Source organism: Chelonia mydas, chromosome 8 (genome assembly GCF_015237465.2).
Source record: "Chelonia mydas isolate rCheMyd1 chromosome 8, rCheMyd1.pri.v2, whole genome shotgun sequence".
NCBI lineage: Eukaryota > Metazoa > Chordata > Testudines > Cheloniidae > Chelonia > Chelonia mydas.
This window is the reverse complement of record NC_057854.1, coordinates 54,677,496-54,697,669: the sequence shown is the minus strand read 5'-3', so window position 1 is coordinate 54,697,669 and position 20,174 is coordinate 54,677,496. Positions and strand designations below refer to the sequence as shown.

Below are 20,174 nucleotides of genomic sequence, written 5' to 3'. Positions count from 1 at the left end.
ATTTGTCCATTTCATTGTTACAATACGTATAGGAAAAATTATCTTGACAAACTCCTAACTACTCTGCCTAGGATAAAAGGTATGTTAAAGTTAGCATGTGTTACCTAACATAATGAAGAGTGTGATGTTAGCACATATTAGCTCTTGCATACTAACTAACACACTTAAAAAGTCTAGTGTAGACAAGGCACACTGCTCTCAAAACGTTAAGATGGTTGTTAGTCTTAACACGCATGAATAGCAGTGTGTCTTGTGTACACTAGACTTTTTAAGTGTGTTAGTGTGTAAGAGCTAACATCACACCTCTAAATTCTAGCCTAGACAAGGCTTGAAAGAAGATTGTGCCAGAGCATTCAGAAATTAGAGCTTGAGTAGAAACATATAAAATAGAATCAGAAAGAATCTTTAAAAACACTCAGCACTCTTTTACTAGTCAATTAATTTTGTTATTTCTTTTTTCTTTAGATTTCCTCAAGCAGACCACATTTGAAGTGCAGGCATTTTTAGAAGCCGTCCAGTTCTTCCGTCAGGAGAAAGGCCACTATGGGTCTTGGAAAATGATAACTGGCAATGAAATTCAGGTACAACAGAATCTCCCTTTCTTTGTCCATGGTGGCGTTTGAGCATGGTGGAGGTAGTGAGAAAATGAAAGTTGTTTGAAGGAAACCTTGAGTAAAAAAATATCTAAGATATTTATATCTGTAAACAGACACAGAGCATGTACACCAAATTTATTCAGTGTTCTATGCTATGAATTTCCACTGCAAGTGAAAACAGTTGGCAATGTAGTTACAAAATGAGAGCCCAATCCTGCTAATGCCAGTCAATGAGCATAGGGCCCAATCCTGCAAAGACTTATGCTGGTGTTTTAACTTTATGCACTGTGAGCAATCCCACAGGACTACTTGCTGTGCATATAGTTAAGCACCTGTGTAAGCCTTTGTAAGATCTGGGGAGCATAGTGTTAGTGTTGTGAGTAGTTTCACTGAAGTCAGTGGGACTAAGAGTAGTAAACAACCTACTCATTGGCTATGTCTACACTTACAGCGGCTGATGTACACTGCACATCACCCTAGCACAGGTGTAAATAGCCATGTAGACAGTGAGGCACTGCTTTGGCAAGTAAAGATACATCAGGTCAGAACCCTAAACTGCTCTCTACAGCTGAATATACCCTACTCAGCTCTCTACGTGCCCAAGCTGTGCATCTCACATATGAATTGCTATTTTTAGACGTGTAGGATCTTGCTGCTGGAACCTTTCCCTCCAGCAGCAGAGCCTTTCCTTGCTTCAGGGAAGTGCCGGAGCCTTTCCCTGCTGCCTTCTTTCTGCCAGAGCCTTTCACTGCTGTGTGTAGCTACACACTGCAGTGTGGACACAGCCTGCTTTTCACTGCTGTATGTAGCTATGTGAACTCTACATGCTGCCACCAGTGTAACAAGGCCTGTATCAAGTTGGGCTCTGTTTCTGTCCCTTCCCATTGCAGTGATTTTGCAGGTAAAATACCTTCTTTTCCCTGTTGGTACTGATTACATTAATAACTATACTAGTTTCCAATCACTTTCTGTCTAGTGCCTCCAGATGCCCCTACAGAGGTTCATGCTGTCACGCAATATATTTTATGGTGCTGAAATTTTTAAAATGCGCTGTCTAGATTGCAGGAAAGTAAATATTATGTGGTTAATTAAAAATTCCCCAGGGAGATGCCTACTAGGAGGTTTTCAGTTGCTATTGCTCAGTGAACCTTGAATTGCACCTGTTTCTTTCCATACTGTAGAGTGGGTGTTTTCAAAATGGGTGATTTACCATCAGAAGGAGCCGTTTGCAAGCTGGTAACAACTTCTCCAGTTGGGCCATTAGGAGGTGTTTGAAAAGGGGCTTAGATATATAATATAAAAAACAGTGTAACAGCTGAGTGAAATACCACAGCAGCCAATAGTAATACTTAGGATTGGAAGGATTAGATTTTTATTGGTCAATGTCAATTTCACTGTACACTGAAAAAATATTTCCAGCAATAAGAATCAAAATTTACAGATAGGCAAGGTAAGAAAATACTGTTTGAAAACTTACTAGAGTTTGATTTAAGGATATTTACTTCGTTTATTTTGATGTGTGATGTTGTGTTCTAACAGTTATATAGCTTCAGCTTTTTGAATCTCAACATGTACTCTCATTAAATAATTATTGCCCGAATCCCACCGCCATAGTTTCCCACAATTGTGAAAAATTAAATAGATAAAAAGAAGAAAATGCTGAAAAATAAACGTTGATATCTGTCAGAATTATTATTTTTTAAAATCAAACTCTGCCAAGCCTAATAATACCTGTAATCATAAAAAAAAATGTGTTGCAAAATATATACAAATTTTATTTTGAAATGAGGATAAGGAAAATTTTTTTTTACCCATTTATGTAAGTTTAATTTGTTGAGCAATAAAGGATATTTGGGGAAAACAAGTTTGTTTACAGCCTGTAATGAGCTGGAAAGTGCTCTCACCCTCCACCATCTCCCCCAGCTCTCCACCTATTATCCTAAACTTCTGTTTTGGTTCTGAGCATAGCGCCAGCTCCCACTGGGCTTGCCATAGCCGTAGCTCGGTAAAACTACTGGTGGGCCAAATCCTGATATCCTTTATTCAGGAAAAGATGCCATTGTTAACAGTGGCAGTAAATAAGGACTGCAGGGTTTGACTGGTTCCAAAACTTTCTATAGGCCTTTGCATCTCATTGTCTACAATTTTATATTAAAAATGCTTTAATGTAAAATCCAGGGAGTAGAGAGAGCGCCTGTATTTCCAAATTATGGTGACATAAATGACTAGCCTAAGAATCAAAAGCCTAAAAGAAATTTCAGGTCTACTACTTGGTGCCAGCCACCCCTCTCCATGGCAAAGTGTGCACAGAAGAGCAAGGGTTGGAATAAGCCCTGAAACCAACAGAAGTAGGAGCACCAGTTTAGAAGCATGGTCAGCTTCCCAGGAGCCTGCAGAAGCTCCGCTGTGTCTTGAGTATTGCAAGTTCCAGGGAAGAGATGAAGGTGAGGACCTGCCACTTTACACATTGTGTTCCCCTCTGGGCAGAAATTCACATGGAAGGCATCATTATTGTCCCCTTTCCAAAATGTGCACTGGATGTGGGATTGGAACCTAGGGCTTAGGTTGCAGCGAAGGGACCCAATAACACCACTGCCATTCTAATGGTGGAGAGGGGAGCTTAGAGAACAGCACAGAGGAGCAGGCCCACCTCCAGGATGTGTAAGGTTGGTGTCAGATTTCCGCAAGACTCCTTAGTCTCTGGGGTTTGAAAATCTTTTCTTTGCCCCTCTGCAATGCTCCAAACACGCGTTCCCCCCTAGGGGAGAATGGAACACCAGCTACCGGCAACTCTTGGAGAATCTCTTTAGTATGCTTTTCCCCTCCTTCAGGAAGAAGCTTTTAGTCTTGGGTGGATAAACTAGTAGATGCTGCAGTTACTGTGACAAATGGCTGAAACAGAGCACTGCATAGCAACAACCACACTGGAACAAGCCAATGTTCTGCCTCATACAGCACTTAAAATGGATGGCTAAATTTAGGCTCCTAAGTCCATACTTGGGCATCTAAAATAAATGGCTTGGAACACTGCTGTGAGTTGCATAACTCCAATGAGTTCACTGGCATTATTCCAGATATATTTCAGTATAACTAAGAGAGAATGTGGCCCCTGATTATTTTTTTCCCCTAGAAATGCTGAGCTTTCAGCAGCTCTCATTGACTTTAGTGCCAGCTGCTGCGTGTTCATCACCCTTGAAAATCATGCCACTCATAGGGAAAATGTAGGGGTCCATTGAAGAATTTGTGATTCAGGGTTTTGTCCTCGCTAACCAGAATAATTCTGATAGTCTGCCTTGGAAAACTGTGGAAGATGTGGAAACTGGATGAAAATATATAAGTAGGGCTTAAATTCTTAGAGTATTTCTTGGAGATCCCATGCTCCCTCCACCCCAACATCCTATTAAAAACTCCTGGGGGGTTGAAAATATTTACGGGAGCTCTTCTCCAGACAACTCCCTGAATTTAAGCCCTGTGTATAACCATTATCTACTCTCATGCTTTGGTGTCAGGAGTCAAGATTCCCTGATACCAACTAATAGGAAATAGGAATACCGTAGCATCAAGGAATCCCCATCCTGCCCACAAAGGGTTAAGAGGGTAGTATTCCTTGACAGGTTTGAAAAGTTTGTTTTGAGTCATGAAACTGTTACAATGTTAGTTTCATTATCTTTTCCTACTCATAACCCATATATCCAAAGAGAACTGTCATCAGAGGACTTCCAGAATAGTTACATTATTATCTTCTTAATAATGATTAATACTAGAAGTATAGTGTGTTCTCAAAGTAAATGCTTTGACCAAGTATAATAATTCTTTTAGGCAAATGTCCAAGCTAGGTGAATGGTTTGGAACAACCGGACTAGAAGTTTGTTGCTCTTTAAAAAACAAAAAACTGCAGAATGCTAGTTAATACGTTCATCCTGATTACTTGTTATGACACACAGTATTGCCAGTATTGACTGAAGCTGTCCTTAACTTATCCTGTTCTGCTTAGGTATTGCAACATATGTACATAGGCTTGGAAGGAGGGTCTGGGAAAACAGGTATGTTAGCCCTAGACTGCTTAAGGCCCTTTTCCCTAAAAGCTGGGAAGGGGTTACTTCAGGTCAATTAGGGACACCTGAGTCCAATTAAGGGCTGCCTGAAACCTGTTAAAATCTTTCTCCTGGTGAGAGAGAGAGAAACTGCTGCAAGGCTGGAGACAGCAGGGAGAAAGGTTTCTCCAGTGTGAGAGACTGCGCTCCTCCCCATAGGGGAGACACCCAAAACTCAGTGCCTGTTTAGGGGAAGGACTGACACCCGGAGCCAGCGACAGGACAATACCTGCCCCAGTGAGGGGGCCAGGGAAAGGTATTCCCCTTTTGTTTTGGGGCGTTATAGACTTTTTCCCTTTGTTTGGCAGAGGAGCACTCCTCAGGCCTGCCCTGAGGCCTACCGAGAAGGCTCCGAGAAACAAACCGCAAAGAGGGAAGACACACACGCTCCAGAGTGGGGGGCTGATTTACCCCAGGCCCTGTCCCTGCCATAGGAGGGAGCGCTAAGTCTGGTGAAGCAGAAGGGGTGCCTTGCCACAGTTTATAATTACTGATTTCTCCATATGTGCACAAACTGACAAAAAAATACTTCCATCAATGATCATCAAAATTTACAGATAGGCAAAGTAAGAAAAATGCTGCTTGAGAGCTTACTAGAGTTTGATTTAAGGATATTTACTGTGTGTGTTTTGACATGATGTTGACAATGTGTGTTTTAAAAGTTATAAAACTTTAACTTTTTAATCTCAGCATTTCTGTCATTAAATAATTGTCTGACCCTCCTCCCATAATTACCTGCGACTGTGAAAATTTAAATCAATAAAAGTCTATACAGATGCTTAAAAATGAACATCAGTATCTGTTGAATTTTTTTTTTAAAAAAAGATCAATTCTGCCAAGCCTATATATACAGTAAAACAAATACTCAACATCTCCCACTGACATATGAAATATTCTTGTGCACCCTTAAAATTCCCTGGTTACGTTTTTGTTTTGTTGCTTACATCATTTTATAAAGATAAATGGGATTGTTGACAGTACAAAATTGTCTGCTTAAGTATTAAAAAAGCATGACAAATACAAAATGTAAAGGAATACTTTGTGGGGTACTGGGTTGAGGGCTGTGGCAATATAAGCTTGAGTTGCTGTAGGTCTGCCTATTAGGCTTGATTCGCCACTGTGCTACTCTGGTTTTACACTGATGTAACTCCACTAATCAGTGATACACCAATGTAAACTGGAGCCATACAGTGGTGAATGAAGCTCATTGTTTTTATAAAAGTTAAATCAATTATTGGTCTTCGAGCGATTGCTCATATCGATTCCAATTAGGTGTGCGCGCGCTGCAAGCACCGTTGTCAGAAAGTTTTTTCCCCTAGCAGCATCCATCAGGTCAGCTGTGGAACCCTCTGGAGTGGTGCCTCCATAGTGCTCTGTATATGACCCTGCTGACCCAGCAGCTCCTCAGTTCCTTCTTACCACCAGTGATGGTCGTTGGAACTGTGGCGTCTTGCTCAGCAAGCTCTCCATGTTTCCCTAGCTTCTACCTACTTTAGTGTTTGTCTTCCTTAGTCAGTTTAGTTAGTGTTGTGTTAATAGTTCGCTGTTGGTAGTGGGGGGTTCCCCTCCAACCTGACCGCACTCTCCCTGGGGACTCAGGGCATGCTTAAGTCCCAGGGGTTCAAACCCTGGAAGTCCTCCAAAAAGCCTATGCCAATGGGCAACCCCCACGACACTTGCTTAAAGTGTCTGGGAGAAACGAATCAGGCAGATAAGTGCAGGATTTGCAAAGGGTTTCGCCCAAGAACAAAAAAGGAGCAGGATTTTAGACTGAAGCAGCTCCTTATGGAGTTGGTACTTAGACCACAACCAGCAATGATGCTGCAGGACCCGGCACCGAGTACATCGGTGTGTAGTGCCCTGGCATTAGTCATGGAGACAGCACCGTGGAAGGACTGTGGACGAGACCTGCAACACCGTCGCTCTCCGGTGCGGAAACAGTCGGAGACAATTCCGCACTGGTTCCATACCCCAGGTTAGAAGTGGCACCGGAAACAAGGGAGAAGTGGTTCCCCGACTTCAGGACCCACCTCCTCAGAACCGGCCAATGGGGTGCATCCCAGGGAGGAGCACCCAGTGCCAAAAACTTCAGCGCAGGCACTGTCGACTTCGGTTCTGCAAGGGGGACTGCTGAGTCAGGTGAATTGGACTCACCGTGTCAGGTGGCGGAGGAGGTACAACAGTCTTCCACCCCAGACATATCTGAGGCCACGAGAGACCTCATAGACATGACGGCACCATGGTCCCTGGCCCTTCGCGCCAAGCCTCTGATGCCACAGCGTGTGGCACTGTTTGGGGAAAACCTGCAGTGCTCTTCCCGTCGGCACCACCACCAGAGACAAAATACCGCTCGGAGTCCCGGCGCCGATCAGACTCGCGGCACTGATCGCATTCACGGCACCAGTCCCACCGCTCCAGGTCCTGCCAGCGCTCCTGTTTGCAGTGTCGATCGCTGTTGTGCAACAGGTCCTGTTCCCGGCGCAGTCCATCTCGGGACGGTTCCATGTCATCGCGCAGACCCTGCTCGCAGCACCGCTCCCCAGCCTCGCGGCACTGCTCCCTGGCCCAACAGCGCTCGGCACCACTCTGGCCCTCGCAGTCTAGGTCCCCGTCTTCGGGCCCGGAGATGGGGTCTAAATATTTGGAGCGGGCCTGATGCAAGTCGGCATGGGTCAGACTAGACATAGGTGTGGCACCCTGGCCCGCACAGTGGCAGATGCCAGCGCAGTGGCCATTTTGGACCCCTTTGGCATACCACCAGGCCCAGGGCACCCAGTCCAGGGGTTCCCGTTTGGTGGTGTCTGAGGCGAGGGTCCCAGAGGCAGCAGCCAGTCGTCCCACCCTGAGGGGTGCGGAGGAGTTACCAGTCCTACCACCTTCTCCGGAACCCACCCCTGTTCCTGAGCCTGACCTTGGGGTGGCTGACCCTGGATTAGAGGCAGGACAAGAGGTACCAGAGGACCAGGATGGTCAGGAGGACCCAGTTTCCCGTCTAGCCTCCTCATCTTCCTCCCTGGACAAGGCTGTGGCTGGCACCTCCACCTCCAGGCCTCCCCCTATAGATAGCCAGGCCCACCAGGAACTCCTATGCAGGGTGGCATGAAATATGAACTGCAGGTCGGAGAGGTGGTAGAGTCCAAGGACCCTATGGTGGATATCCTGGCACCGAAAGAGCCACCCTAGATGGTCCCATCACTCATCAAAACTATCCAGGCCAATGCAAAGACTCCGGCCTCCGTCCCTCCCACTGCCAAGGCGGTGGAGAGGAAATATTTCATCCCCACTAAAGGGTACGAATACCTCTTCACACACCCGCAGCCCTGTTCCCTAGTGGTGGCTGCAGTGGATGAGAAGAAGAGGCAGGGACAGCGAGCTCCAGCACCTAAGTCCAAGGACGCCAAGTGCCTGGATTTATTCGGACACACAGTATACTCCACAGGAGGCTTACAATTTAGGATTGCCAATCAGCAGGCAATCCTGAGTAGATACAACTTCAACTCCTGGAACGTGATGCTGAAGTTTAAGGAATTGATACCAGCAAAGTCCAAAGAGGAGTTTGGGGCTATTATCGAAGAGGGCAAGGCAGTGCACAGACCTCTTTACAGGCCGCTGTGGACGCTGTGGACTCGGTAGCGCACACCTTGTCCTCAGGAATCACCATGAGGTGTAGCTCACTGTTGCAGGCCTTGGGGCTTCCGCTCAAGGTTCAACAAACTATGCAGGACCTGCCTTTCAATGGGGTTGGTCTGTTTGCTGAACAGACTCCAGGCTGCATAGCCTAAAGGATTCCAGGGGTACAATGAAATCCTTGGGTATGCACACCTCAGCGACCCGAAAAAAGCCCTTTAAGCCCTAACCACAGCAACAGCGGTCATATCCTCCTTGGCTGAGGCAGGATCCCTACAGACGCTGGGGCAGAAATGGCTAGTGCAAGCCCCCCCATCCTCTGTCTGGGCAGGACCAGGGCCCAACTAAACCTTCGTCAGGCTCAAAGTAGTCATTTTGAAGGTGTGCCCGAGCACGGAGCACCTGTCTCAGCACCAGATCCTTCCCCATGTTTTCTGAACTGTCTGTCCCACTTCTGCCGTGCTTGGTTCCAAATAACATCAGACAGTGCTGGGCTCTTCACATGGCAGGGGTGGGTTACTCTCCAATTCTGCTCCTCCTGTCCCTCCCACCCCCCTTCCCTGTCCCTCTTCAGGGACCCTTCTCACGAGCAGCTCCTTATCCAGGAGGTGCAGTTGCTCCTCACCATAGGAGCGGTGAAGGAGATTCCTCAGGAGTTATGGGGAAAGGGATTCTATTCCCGTTATTTCCTAATCCCCAAGACAAAGGGGGTCTCAGACCCATTCTAGACCTATGAGGACTCAATGAATTCATAGTGAAGTTGAAGTTCCGTATGGTCTCCCTGAGCACGATTATCCCTTCCCTGGATTCGGGAGACTGGTATGCCACCCTCAACGTGAAAGACGTGTACTTTCATATAGCCATTTGCCCCACGCACAGACAATTTCTAAGGTTTGTGGTCGACCACAAACGCTATCAGTTCATGGTCCTCCTATTCGGTCTGTTGACAGCCCCCCGAGTTTTCACCAAGTGCGTGTCAGTCGTAGCATCTTCCTTCACAACAGACAGATGCAGGTACACCCCGACCTCGACGACTGGCTACTCAAGGGGTGCACTAGGGAGCAGGTGGAATCTCAGGTCCAGTTTGTCAGAGCTACATTCGAGAGACTGGGCCTGCTCCTCAATGTGAACAAGTCAACCTTGTCTCTGACCCAGAGAATAGAGTTCATCAGAGCAGTGCTGGACTCGGTGCAGGCAAGAGTGTTTCTGCCAGACACACAATTCCAAGCCATGTCAAACATCATTCAAGGCCTCAGGCGATTCCCGACCACTACTGCAGGGGGTTACCTATATCTCCTTGGCCACGTGGCAGCGTGCACTTATGTGGTCCGGCATGCCAGGCTGAGGCTCAGACCCCTGCAAGCGTGGCTTGCGTTGGCCTATTGCCCGGGACGTGACAACTTGGACTTAGTAGTGACGGTAGCAAAGCACATACTCGAGTTCCTTGAATGGTTGCTCGACCCTCAAGATGGTGTGCGAGGGAGTCCCCTTCAACAGCCCCCAGCCCTCCTCGTCCTTGGTAACGGATACATCACTTCTGGGTTGGGGGTGCGCATTTGGGAGATCAACAAACACAGGACCTATGGTCTCGGGATGAGTTCTCCCTTCATATCAACGTCAAGGAGCTCAGGGTGGTACGCCTAGCATGCCAAACTTTTTGGGCCCAGCTGTAAGGCCAGTGCATGGCAATAAGGACAGATAACACCACTGCCATGTTTTACATCAACAAGCAGGGTGGAGCCTGTTCCTCCCCTCTGTGTCGAGAAGCCCTCAGGCTCTGGGAGTTCTGCATAGCCTACTTCATTCACCTGGAACTACCTTATCTCCCAGGGGCTCAGAACAACCTGGCAGACCACCTCAGCAGATCGTTCCGCAATCACGACTGGTCCGTCTGTCCAGATGTCTTATACTCCATCTTCCAAAGGTGGGGGTTTCTCCAGGTTGACGTGTTTGCCACCCACAGCAATAGGATGTGCCCAATGTTCTGCTCCTTCCAGAATCACAGCCCGGGCTCCATCACAGACATGCTTCTGCTACCCTGGGGAGGTTGCCTGTTGTATGCCTTTCCCCCATTCCCTCCTGTGCACAAGGTCTGCAGGGACAGAGCGGAGGTAATCCTGGTGGGCCCAGCGTGGCCTCGACAGCACTGGTACACCACGCTCCTAGAACTGTCAGTGGGAGCCCTGATTCCGTTGCCACTCCACTCTGACGTGATCACTCAGGACCATGGTCACCTGGTCCACCCAGACCTCAAGTCCCTCCATCTCCTGGCTTGGAAGCTTCATGGTTAAATCCCATGGAACTTCTCTGCTTGGAACCTGTAAGGGAGGTCCTGCTTGGCAGCAGGAAACCATCCACCAGGGCCACTTATCTTGCTAAGTGGAAAAGGTTCACTTGCTGGTATGCCCAGGGATCTGCACCTCCACTCCAGGTGCCTATACCACTCATCCTAGAGTACCTCCTACACCTAAAACAACAAGGCCTGGCAGTGTCATCCATCAAGGTTCACCTCTTTGCTATCTCGGCCTTCCACCCAGGAGTATCTGGATGCTCCGTATTTGCCAACCCCATGGTGGGACATTTTCTCAAGGGCCTGGAACGCTTCCATCCCCAGATTAGACAGCCAGTCCCTGCATAGGACCTTAACTTGGTCCTCTCCAAACTAATGAGGACCCCCATTTGAACCGCTAGTGACTTGCTCCCTTCTGTCTCTATCATACAAGGTAACTTTTCTGGTCACCATTACCTCAGCAAGGAGGGTGTCTGAGTTAAAGGCCCTCACCTCTGACCCACCTTACACCGTCTTCCACAAGGATAAGGTGCGATTTAGGCCTCACCCAGCCTTTCTTCCTAAGGTTGTGTCAATTTTCATACGAGTCAAGACCTATACCTGCCCATTTTCTATCCTAAGCTTCATGCCAGTAACTGCAAGCAGAGGCTGCACACTCTGGTTGTTAGGTGGGTGCTGGCCTTCTACATCAAACGCACTAAACCTTTCAGAAAGTCGAACCAGCTATTCGTAGCGGTGACTGACCGGACGAAAGGACTCCCGGTATCATCGCAAAGAATGTCTTCCTGGATCACATTCTGCATCCGCATGTGCTACGAGTTGGCCAAAATCCCAGCCCCGACACTTACAGCACACTCCACAAGGGTACAGGCTTCATCGGCGGCATTCCTGGCCGAGGTCCCGATCCAAGAAATCTGCAGGGCAGTGACTTGATCCTCAATGCATACGTTCACCTCTCATTACGCCATTGTCCAGCATGCTAGAGATGATGCAGCTTTCGGCAGAGAAGCGCTCCAATGAGCAATTCCATAACTCCGACCCCACTGCCTAAGTAAGGCTTGGGAGTCACCTAACTGGAATCGATATGAGGAATCACTCAAAGAAGAGACAACGGTTATTCACCTTCTTGTAACTATTGTTCTTCAAGACCTGTTGCTCATATCCATTCCAAACCCACCCGCCTTCCCCTCTGTCGGAGTAACCGGCAAGAAGGAACTGAGGAGGCACCGTGTCTGCAGGGTCATATATAGCGCACTATGGAGGCGCCACACCAGGGGGCGCCACGGCCGACCCGACGGGTGCTGCTAAGGGAAAAACTTTCTGACGACTGTGCATGCGGCATGCACACACCTAATTATGAGTAACACATTTCGAAGAACAACAGTCAGAAGAAGGTGAGTAACCGTTCTTTTTTTGGGGCCCCCTAAAATATACCTTTCATTAAAGAAATATAAATCCAATCGAACATTTCTTAAAAAGGTAACTTTTACGTACCTTAAAATTCACATTGTTCAGTGTATGTTTGGTCACTATGAAGATTGTTACTGCCTATTTGATCATGACATCCCAGTTTTGTGTGCATTAGTGCACGCTTCTGGATGACCTTGCAGGACCTTTTCTTAGATCAGTTATTTCCTGATAGGTACTTGGTTCAGCATAGTTGAATCTGACTGTAGTATTTAGATTGTAAGATACTTGTGGCAGCAAACAACATGTTTTCGTATGTATCTGTAAACATCTAGCACGTTTGGTAAATAACAAAATTCCCAGACAAAGACCTTATGAAGCGATCAGTAACTTAAAAGTTAAAATCCTTAGAAACACATTGTAGTTGTGGGGGTTGGAAAAGGTGGGGAAAGGAAAATCTTTAAATTTCTGGTTCTAAGTTCAAGCACAGCATGGAAATTTGCAGCTATTGCTATTCCATCAAATTGTTGCCTCTTTTTGACCGGACCCATTAGTCAAGGTTTGGGGCCCTGGGATGGCACAGCTGGAAGTAGAAATTTGTGATAGGTATTTCTTTGGTGCAGTTTTGTTTATTTACAAAAAATGTACGAAGTCCTGTATCTCTGAATGCAGGAGGAACCAAGAACAAAAGGAACAGTTTCTTAGCTTACTGCCCTGAAGCCTCTTTATCTAATACCAGACCCAAAAGCTCGCTGTCTAGCTTTTTCCAGGGTCACACTGTGCTCACAGGCTCCTGCTTGGCTTATCTTGCCTCTTTGCTTCTCCCTCTTTCTCTGTTCTTGTCTGTGACCTCAGTATCTCTGTGTTCTCTCACACTCCCACACACCTATCCAAAGCAATACTCAGCCCAAAAGCTCCCAGGCAGGGTCTCTCACACCTTTTTCTCTTAGGTAGGGCTTATGTTTAAAGTTAGGTGTGAACTCACCCTTCGGTTAACATATCAACCTCAATGGGGTTTTAACCTAACCCATAGCAAGGTTTCACCCAGCTCATAATGGTATTAATTATCATCATGACCTTAAATGTATGAGTTCTTCCTCCATAAAATCCAATTTTGGAGTGGCTGTTATTCTCTCAAGTCTCAGCCTGAAGTTACTATTTTTTTTTTATGGTCTATGCTGTGAGTCCCTGGAAAAATAAATCAGTACTGATAGTGTAAGCACTGGGGTAGCATTAACTCATTCCAAGATTAGACTGAGTTTGTGGACTCTGTTTCCATTTACATCCTGCTCACATACCAGCTCTTCCTCCATTTTGACTTGCTGAGATAATGCTCATCAAAAGCAGTCCTTGGATTCCCCACATTGATGTATTTATATCTTCTTTTGTTGGGTCCAGCATCCCTTCGAAACACTTTTTAGTAGGGCTATCCAGCCTTAGGTGCAACCTTCAGCCAGTAATTCTGTAGAATTGTTTAAAATTCTGTTTAAAAAGTGACCCCTGCAGGACAGCTAGCTGTGGCTGAGAATGCAGACAGCTTGGGGCAATGGCAACATGAGATCCAAGGCTTCCATTCTGAACCCTTATCAAAACTCACCACTTTCATCTTGTAAATATTTTAGTCCAGGTCTTCAGTTGATGTAAATCACAGTCGCTCCAGTGACTTGCCACAGCAGAGGAGCCAGCCTTTTATCTTTAAAACCACATAGTAAGTTTTAGGAAAGAGAATCGTGATCTGTAGTATTTTAATAGATCCATGGCCCACATAGTCACATTTCTTGTCTCTTACTGCTGTCAATAGCAAATGCATCAAGAAAGCATAAAGGTCCCGTTTCCCCCGCCCCCCTCCCACAAATGTCACTGAAGTGCCAAAAATCGTCTCTCAGTTTGAATGCAATCAATTAATCAATTGTGAAAACTGTATTGTGAGAAGATGTCTTGGCTACTTGGGATAGCAAAAGAGTTATGTAATGTTTGAGGATACCCACATTTGAAAATGTAGCACAAGTGCAGTGTTCAACAGAAGGGTGAGGACTGAAAATGTCATTCTGGTTGGTTTATTTATTTATTTATTTATTTATTTTTAAACCTTGTAGATCTTGAGCAACCTTGTGATGGAGGAGCTCCTGCCTAACCTTCAGACCATGATCCTGCCCAAAATGAAAGGAAAGAGGAATGATAGGAAGAGGGTTTGGTTTGCTGTAAGTACTGTCCTTTTCACAGCTCTTGTCTTGCATAGCAATTGTCCAGTGTGCTAGTCCAGGCATACTTTTATTTTTTGTTTTTAGATTGTGGAAGAAACATACAATCTGGTCCAGGAGCAGGTTTCAGAAGGATTAAACACCTTGAAGGAAGAATGTAAAGATCTTACAAAGAATCTAGAAGGAACCATTCGTTCAGACATGGATCAGATTTTGAATTCAAAGAACTATTTAGCTGGAAAAATCAAAGGTTAGTGGGGATAAAAACAAAACACAACACCCTCTCCCCATGTCTCACTGTTCTGGCGCTGTTCTTCAGAATTACCCATTGCCCTCAGAAGCTTGAATTATCAAGTGACCGCTGGTTTGCATGCCCGACTTGAGACTCTGATTTACAGAAAGTGCTGAGCACCTGCAGCTTCCACAGGCTTCAGTGGGAATTGTGACTGCTTAGCCCTTCTCAGTGTCAGGGGCCAGGTACTTCAACCTGGATTCCCGGAAGTGAAGGCAACCCAAATCACCGGCCACTTTTGAAAATTTTGATTAGAATGGCTAATTCTGCTTTCAGTTTCACCTGCATTATGTGATGAAGATATAGGTTAGACAAGCACAACCGAAAGCAGAATATGGCCTACATGCTCCACAGTGGAACTTTTGATTAGGCAATAAATGTCTATGGTGCTGAAGCATACTTAAAATAAATGTCTTATTGAATGATTTAAAACTCGTATGATGTGATTATAGTTTTGTAACAAATATGTAAATTAACATAAAAAGTAGACAAAACATTAGCATATATTGCTGAAGCACTCTTTCTAGAAACCATAGGTGACAAGTAATAGATGAAGATTTAGGCAGTTATTTTAAAAAAACTTGGAGCATTTCTTTTTAGGGCACTAAATATTCCTGTTCAAGGGAGTGTAGGTTGTTTTCCTTGCCATGTAAAGTTCCCTGTTGAATTAACATGTAATACAGTGTACCTTAGGTCACAATGACCATGCTATTTACAGACATCCCAGTGTTTGCCAATACCCGCCTATATTTCTTCTTCACTCACAATGCGTCCAATCCACTATAATTTGGCAGGAAGGAAAAAATATCTTTAAATGACAATTTAAACTCCACAAACTCTTCCCTTCCTTACCCAAGTCATGTTTGAGGAGGACAAGTGTCATAAATGGCTCTGGGGAAAGTATTCTGCTAGAACTCATTCTAGCAGCCTGTAGCCCTTTCATTTAGATTCTTCAGTCTACCACCTGGTGGCCTAAAACATGTCTGTCTGATTCTTTAATACGTCAGCAACAGTCTCCGAGCCTGCTGAGAAGTGCTGCGTGGAGAATATCCAGCCATTTTTGTCTTCCATATTGGAAGAGCTAATGGGCCCAGTGAGCTCTGGATTCAGTGAAGTCCGTTTGCTCTTTGAAAAAGAAGTTAATGAGATCCGCCAGGACTTCCAGAAGACAAATGATTCCACAAAGCTGAAGGAAGTAAGAAAAGAAGTTTGGGTCCTTTTTTACACTCTCACATGTTATAAAAATTCTCTATATAGATCTTAATTGACAATAGTTATATTGGCTCTGCAGACCAACAGGTATAAATTCCTGTTTTTTCTCAGTTAAATAGTCATCTGATTCAAAGACACACAGAGTGCAATAAATTGAATAATGATTCGCTACAATCAGTTGTGTGACCATCACTAAATTTCTATATTAAGAATCCATCTCCGATTGTTTTCTTTGTAAAATATTTTTTTCCCCCACTGGGATGCAGAATTTGGAGCAGCTGATGAACCTGCCATTCAACTCTGTGAAAATGGAACCTTGCTATCTGAAAGTTCATCTCCTCCAGGAACCACTCCAGGACCTCAAGAGCCGCTTCAAATTCTACCATATTGATTTTGTGGTTCAGAGGACGCAGAACTTCATGCAGGAGGTAGTGTAAGATCCATTTTTCCGCTTTGGAAGAACAGGTTAGGTTTGCCCATCTGCTCTGCTTCAAAGTAGTCTTGATAGGGAGCTATGCACATGCACAGAATGGTGAATAGAATAGAATGAAAATAGAGATGACACAATCCAGCAATATCACATCTGACAGGGGCGCATCATCTTTAAATCAGTGTTTATTCCTTTTAAAGACACAGTAGTTAGGAGCTAAAGGTTGATCATCTCTTCATCTAACCTTTGAATTTCTGAAATCTTAGTGTCTCAGATTCTTAGGGCAAATTTCAGAATGCCCTCAGCCTGGCCTCTAAATTTGTACCGTAAAATGCTGTTGGCACAGCAGTAGGTGACGAAGAGTCTGCCTCATTTACATACTCAAGAACTGTCTTTTATGAAAGACCATAAAAATGTATTTTTGGTATTTATGCAAGGGAATGAGTTCTCCTTTACAGTTCTAGCCTCTCATGATAGGCAGTAAGGCATTTCATTAGAAAAATGGGCAATTATTTCTATATTAATTTTTATCTCAGGGTATAAATGGATTTAGAGACTTAGATAGAATAACCATGGTGATTCTAGTTCCCACGCAGAGGGTTGAACTGTCTGCCTGATTCTGAATCAAAAAGGAATCCCTCCCACCTCCTACTTTCACAAAGTATTGGCAGGGACATTTGGCTTTTTTTACTTCAGGAGCATTAAACAGAGATCACCTATTAGGATCAAGTAGGCATATGCCACACAGACATCTGGTGATTGCCAGAGTACAGGACAGGGTAGGCTTTCATAGCCTCGTGTTGTCTTCTGTATTTTTAGTAATGTAGTCAATAAAGTATATAACCAGTTCAGTAGGGACCTATAAGCAGTGGAATTGGCACAGTTCTGTGGAATGAGGCTCACAAGGCACCTATTGTGTGATGCAGAGCTGTATTCTGTTGTGACTCTAACTGCAGTAGAGCGAATGAGGTGATGGTGCCTGACATAGCCAGTGGTATTGGTAGCTACATGGATTCATGTGCCACCTGTCTCCCCCCCGCTGTTAGTATCCCAGAAACTACTGTAACTCGCTGTAAACTACAACCTCTTTAAAAATATCTCTGCTTGTATATCGCACTTTCTTCCCTAGACTTTATCATTCAGGCACTTACTTATAAACAAGAGCTGTGTTGATTATGATCTTGTTGGTTCCTGCTGATTCCCACCTGAAGTTAGAGGGCCAAATTCATACCCGCTGAGCACACCCAACTGCAACAAAATTGCTCCCTCACACAGCTGCACTGTGTTTTCCTCTAAATGTTGTTTTTTGTGACACCATATTCTTTGTCAAAGCAACCAGCTGTGATGTTACAGGTAGTCAACGGGGGAAAAAGGGAGCATGCACACAGCTCCTCCAGTGTCCTACTGCAAGGAACAGACATTAAACCTCCAACAAGTTAGCAATATCTCCCTGCCAAAAAACGTTGTTTTTTGTGACACCATAGTCTTTGTCAAAACAACCAGCTGTGATGTTACAGAAGATTATGATAGCTCTTAGATACCATAGCTGTCTTTAGGAAAACCTAAAATCAGGAATGATCAGCAGCCAAGGAATTTTTGAGAAACAAAATTCTGTTTTCACTCCCATGTTTTGAGTAGGGACCGCCCTGAACTCCTGCTCAGGCAAAACACCTGTTAAAGGAGGATATTCATAATGAAACAGGAAAAAGAAGAGAGAGATAGAAGAGAACGTCTTTCAAGGTTTTCCATAAGTTGCTTAAAAGGGAGAGTACAAGTTGTTCCAACAAGCTCATTTATATTATATCATGCTGTTCTCTCTTAAAATGGCCATTATTTTTCTCATGAGAAGTAGAAAATAGTTTCACTTTGTGTTCATGGGCATATAATATTTATTTTTATTAATAAGCCGCTAGGCCAATATGTTTTCATTAACATTGTTTAAATTTAAAAGAAACCTCTGGCTTAATTCCCACTGACTTTGTACTGATGTAAATGACCTACACAAAGTGCCAGGCACTGGAGCATCAGGTCCCTACTCTTCAAAGTTGCCGAAAAAGTAGTATTTAAAGCCTGCTGGGTTATTGTCATCTTCTGGCTAACTTATGAAAACTAGGGGCCACGTGCTCAGATGATATAAATCAATGTAGCTCCGTTGAAGTTTGCTGAGTACCTGGCCCAAGATCTGCAAATGCATAGAAAACATGAATGGCTAAGCTTTCCAGCTGGTCTCTAAAACTATACCTGCAGTTTTAATGTGCAAGATTTTTGCATGCATGAAGTTTGAATGTTCATGCACTTGTATACATACATTGAGTAGACATGTGGATACTTAATTTACATGTGCAAATGCAACTTGCACGTTCTAATCTGAGTCTGGAGCAAACCTAATTCTAAAAACTACACTTCAAAACTTGACACAACCTATGTTTAGCCATTTAAAAAACAAACAAACAAAAAAACCTGGGTAAGGGCACTGCATACAAGGCCATATCTTTTGCAACGGGAAAATTCCTAGAGTATTACCTGGATATCTATATACTGATTTGAAAATTCCCATGTCAAGCAGAGGACATATGGAGCCACGGGCTGTTTTCCTTCAAAATGAAGGTGAAAACATAAAGTACAAATTTCCACCTGCAAAATTGTTGCTAATGAAGTTTCTCCAAACTAGGGTAATTATTTAATGTGTCACTGGATGGTGTGAGAATGTCTCAAGCCTTGAAAACAGAGAATTCTGAATCTACTTTAATTTTCATTATATATAAGTTGGCACTAGGAGGGCTTCCCAGAATAGCTGTACCGGTATAGTTCTTCTGGCAATCCTTTTCTAGTGTAGACCTGTCGTTAGACATGAATTAGAAATGGAAATAGTAAGTTGTGTTCTTTTTGCTTTTCCGGTCCCCAAAGAGTGTTCAAATCCAGACTCCTTTTTTCCACTGACATTTTGAATCTTGTTTTAAGAAGTCCTGAAAACATTTCTATTGATTTTTAGGGTTTATACTCTTTCTTCTCCTCCCCCCGCCCCCACCTCCACCTCACAAGCACACTTTAACAAACTACTAAGTTTACAATGTCTATTTGTGTCTGGAAGAACTTGTAACTAGTGACATGTTGTAGTTCAGAAGTCTATCTAAAAATAGTAGGGGTATAAACTGCACCTGATATTGCTCAGTTTGAAGTCATGGGAATTTTGCTATGAACTTCATCAGGAGTGGGCCCGACAATAAGTATGGCGATTTTAATCCTTTGTCTTTATCACATTTGTCTTTATTTCTAGCTTATGGAAAATGCAGTGTATACTTTTGAACAACTTCTGAGTCTGAGCAGCCAAGGAGATACAGTGAAAATTTCAACTGCCATTGAAAAAGTCAAACTACGAGTACTAAAGGTAAAAATTATCTGACTCTTAAGTGTACCAGAAAACTAGGGGATCTGCTTAGGTGGTGTTTTGTAATAAATTGAAGGCATTTTTTACATACATTTATTTAATAATGAGAAGAAATGTGTTTCATACCATCTTATGGGAAATATTTCAATGTGTCCACTTGTTTTCACTCACTGGAATGATTGGCCAGATTCTTAACTGCCTTGCACCTTATCTATCCCTATGCAAAATGAGTGTAGAATGTTACCTCTGGTTTAAGTGAGTGGAGAATGCTAATTTAGTAGCATTTTGCAAAAAATGCAAACGATTACTCCAGGTGCAATGCAGTGGAGCATTAGGTCCTCCCTGTATGGTCTAATGACTTCAAATAATAACACTGTTTTTTTCTTACTCCTATACTCAAATCATTGGACCATGCCTTTCTCTAGTCTCATGGTATTCAAGTAGCTATGGACAAACCATATGGATAAAATTTGGACCAAACCTGAACATTTTTTGAGGTTCAAAATAATTTGGCTAACATTTAAAAAAAATTTTTTTTGTAAACACTTCATTTGCATGCAACACTGCACTTTTAGGGACAGATCCTCAACTGGTGTAAATTTTCATAGATCCATTGACTTCAGTATAGTTATGACAA

General features: G+C 44.1%; 1 protein-coding gene across 2 annotated transcripts in view; it reads left to right on the top strand.

Moving 5' to 3' along the window:
* NIBAN1 (niban apoptosis regulator 1) overlaps positions 1–20,174 on the top strand; it is a 119,791-nt gene that overhangs the window by 91,980 nt on the left and 7,637 nt on the right. For both annotated transcript variants that reach the window (XM_037906777.2, XM_043521373.1), the window contains exons 6-11: positions 466–581; positions 14,111–14,215; positions 14,303–14,465; positions 15,515–15,702; positions 15,986–16,147; positions 19,427–19,537. In XM_037906777.2, coding sequence (XP_037762705.1) covers positions 466–581; positions 14,111–14,215; positions 14,303–14,465; positions 15,515–15,702; positions 15,986–16,147; positions 19,427–19,537 — 845 coding nt within the window. The remainder of the gene's footprint in view (positions 1–465; positions 582–14,110; positions 14,216–14,302; positions 14,466–15,514; positions 15,703–15,985; positions 16,148–19,426; positions 19,538–20,174) is intronic.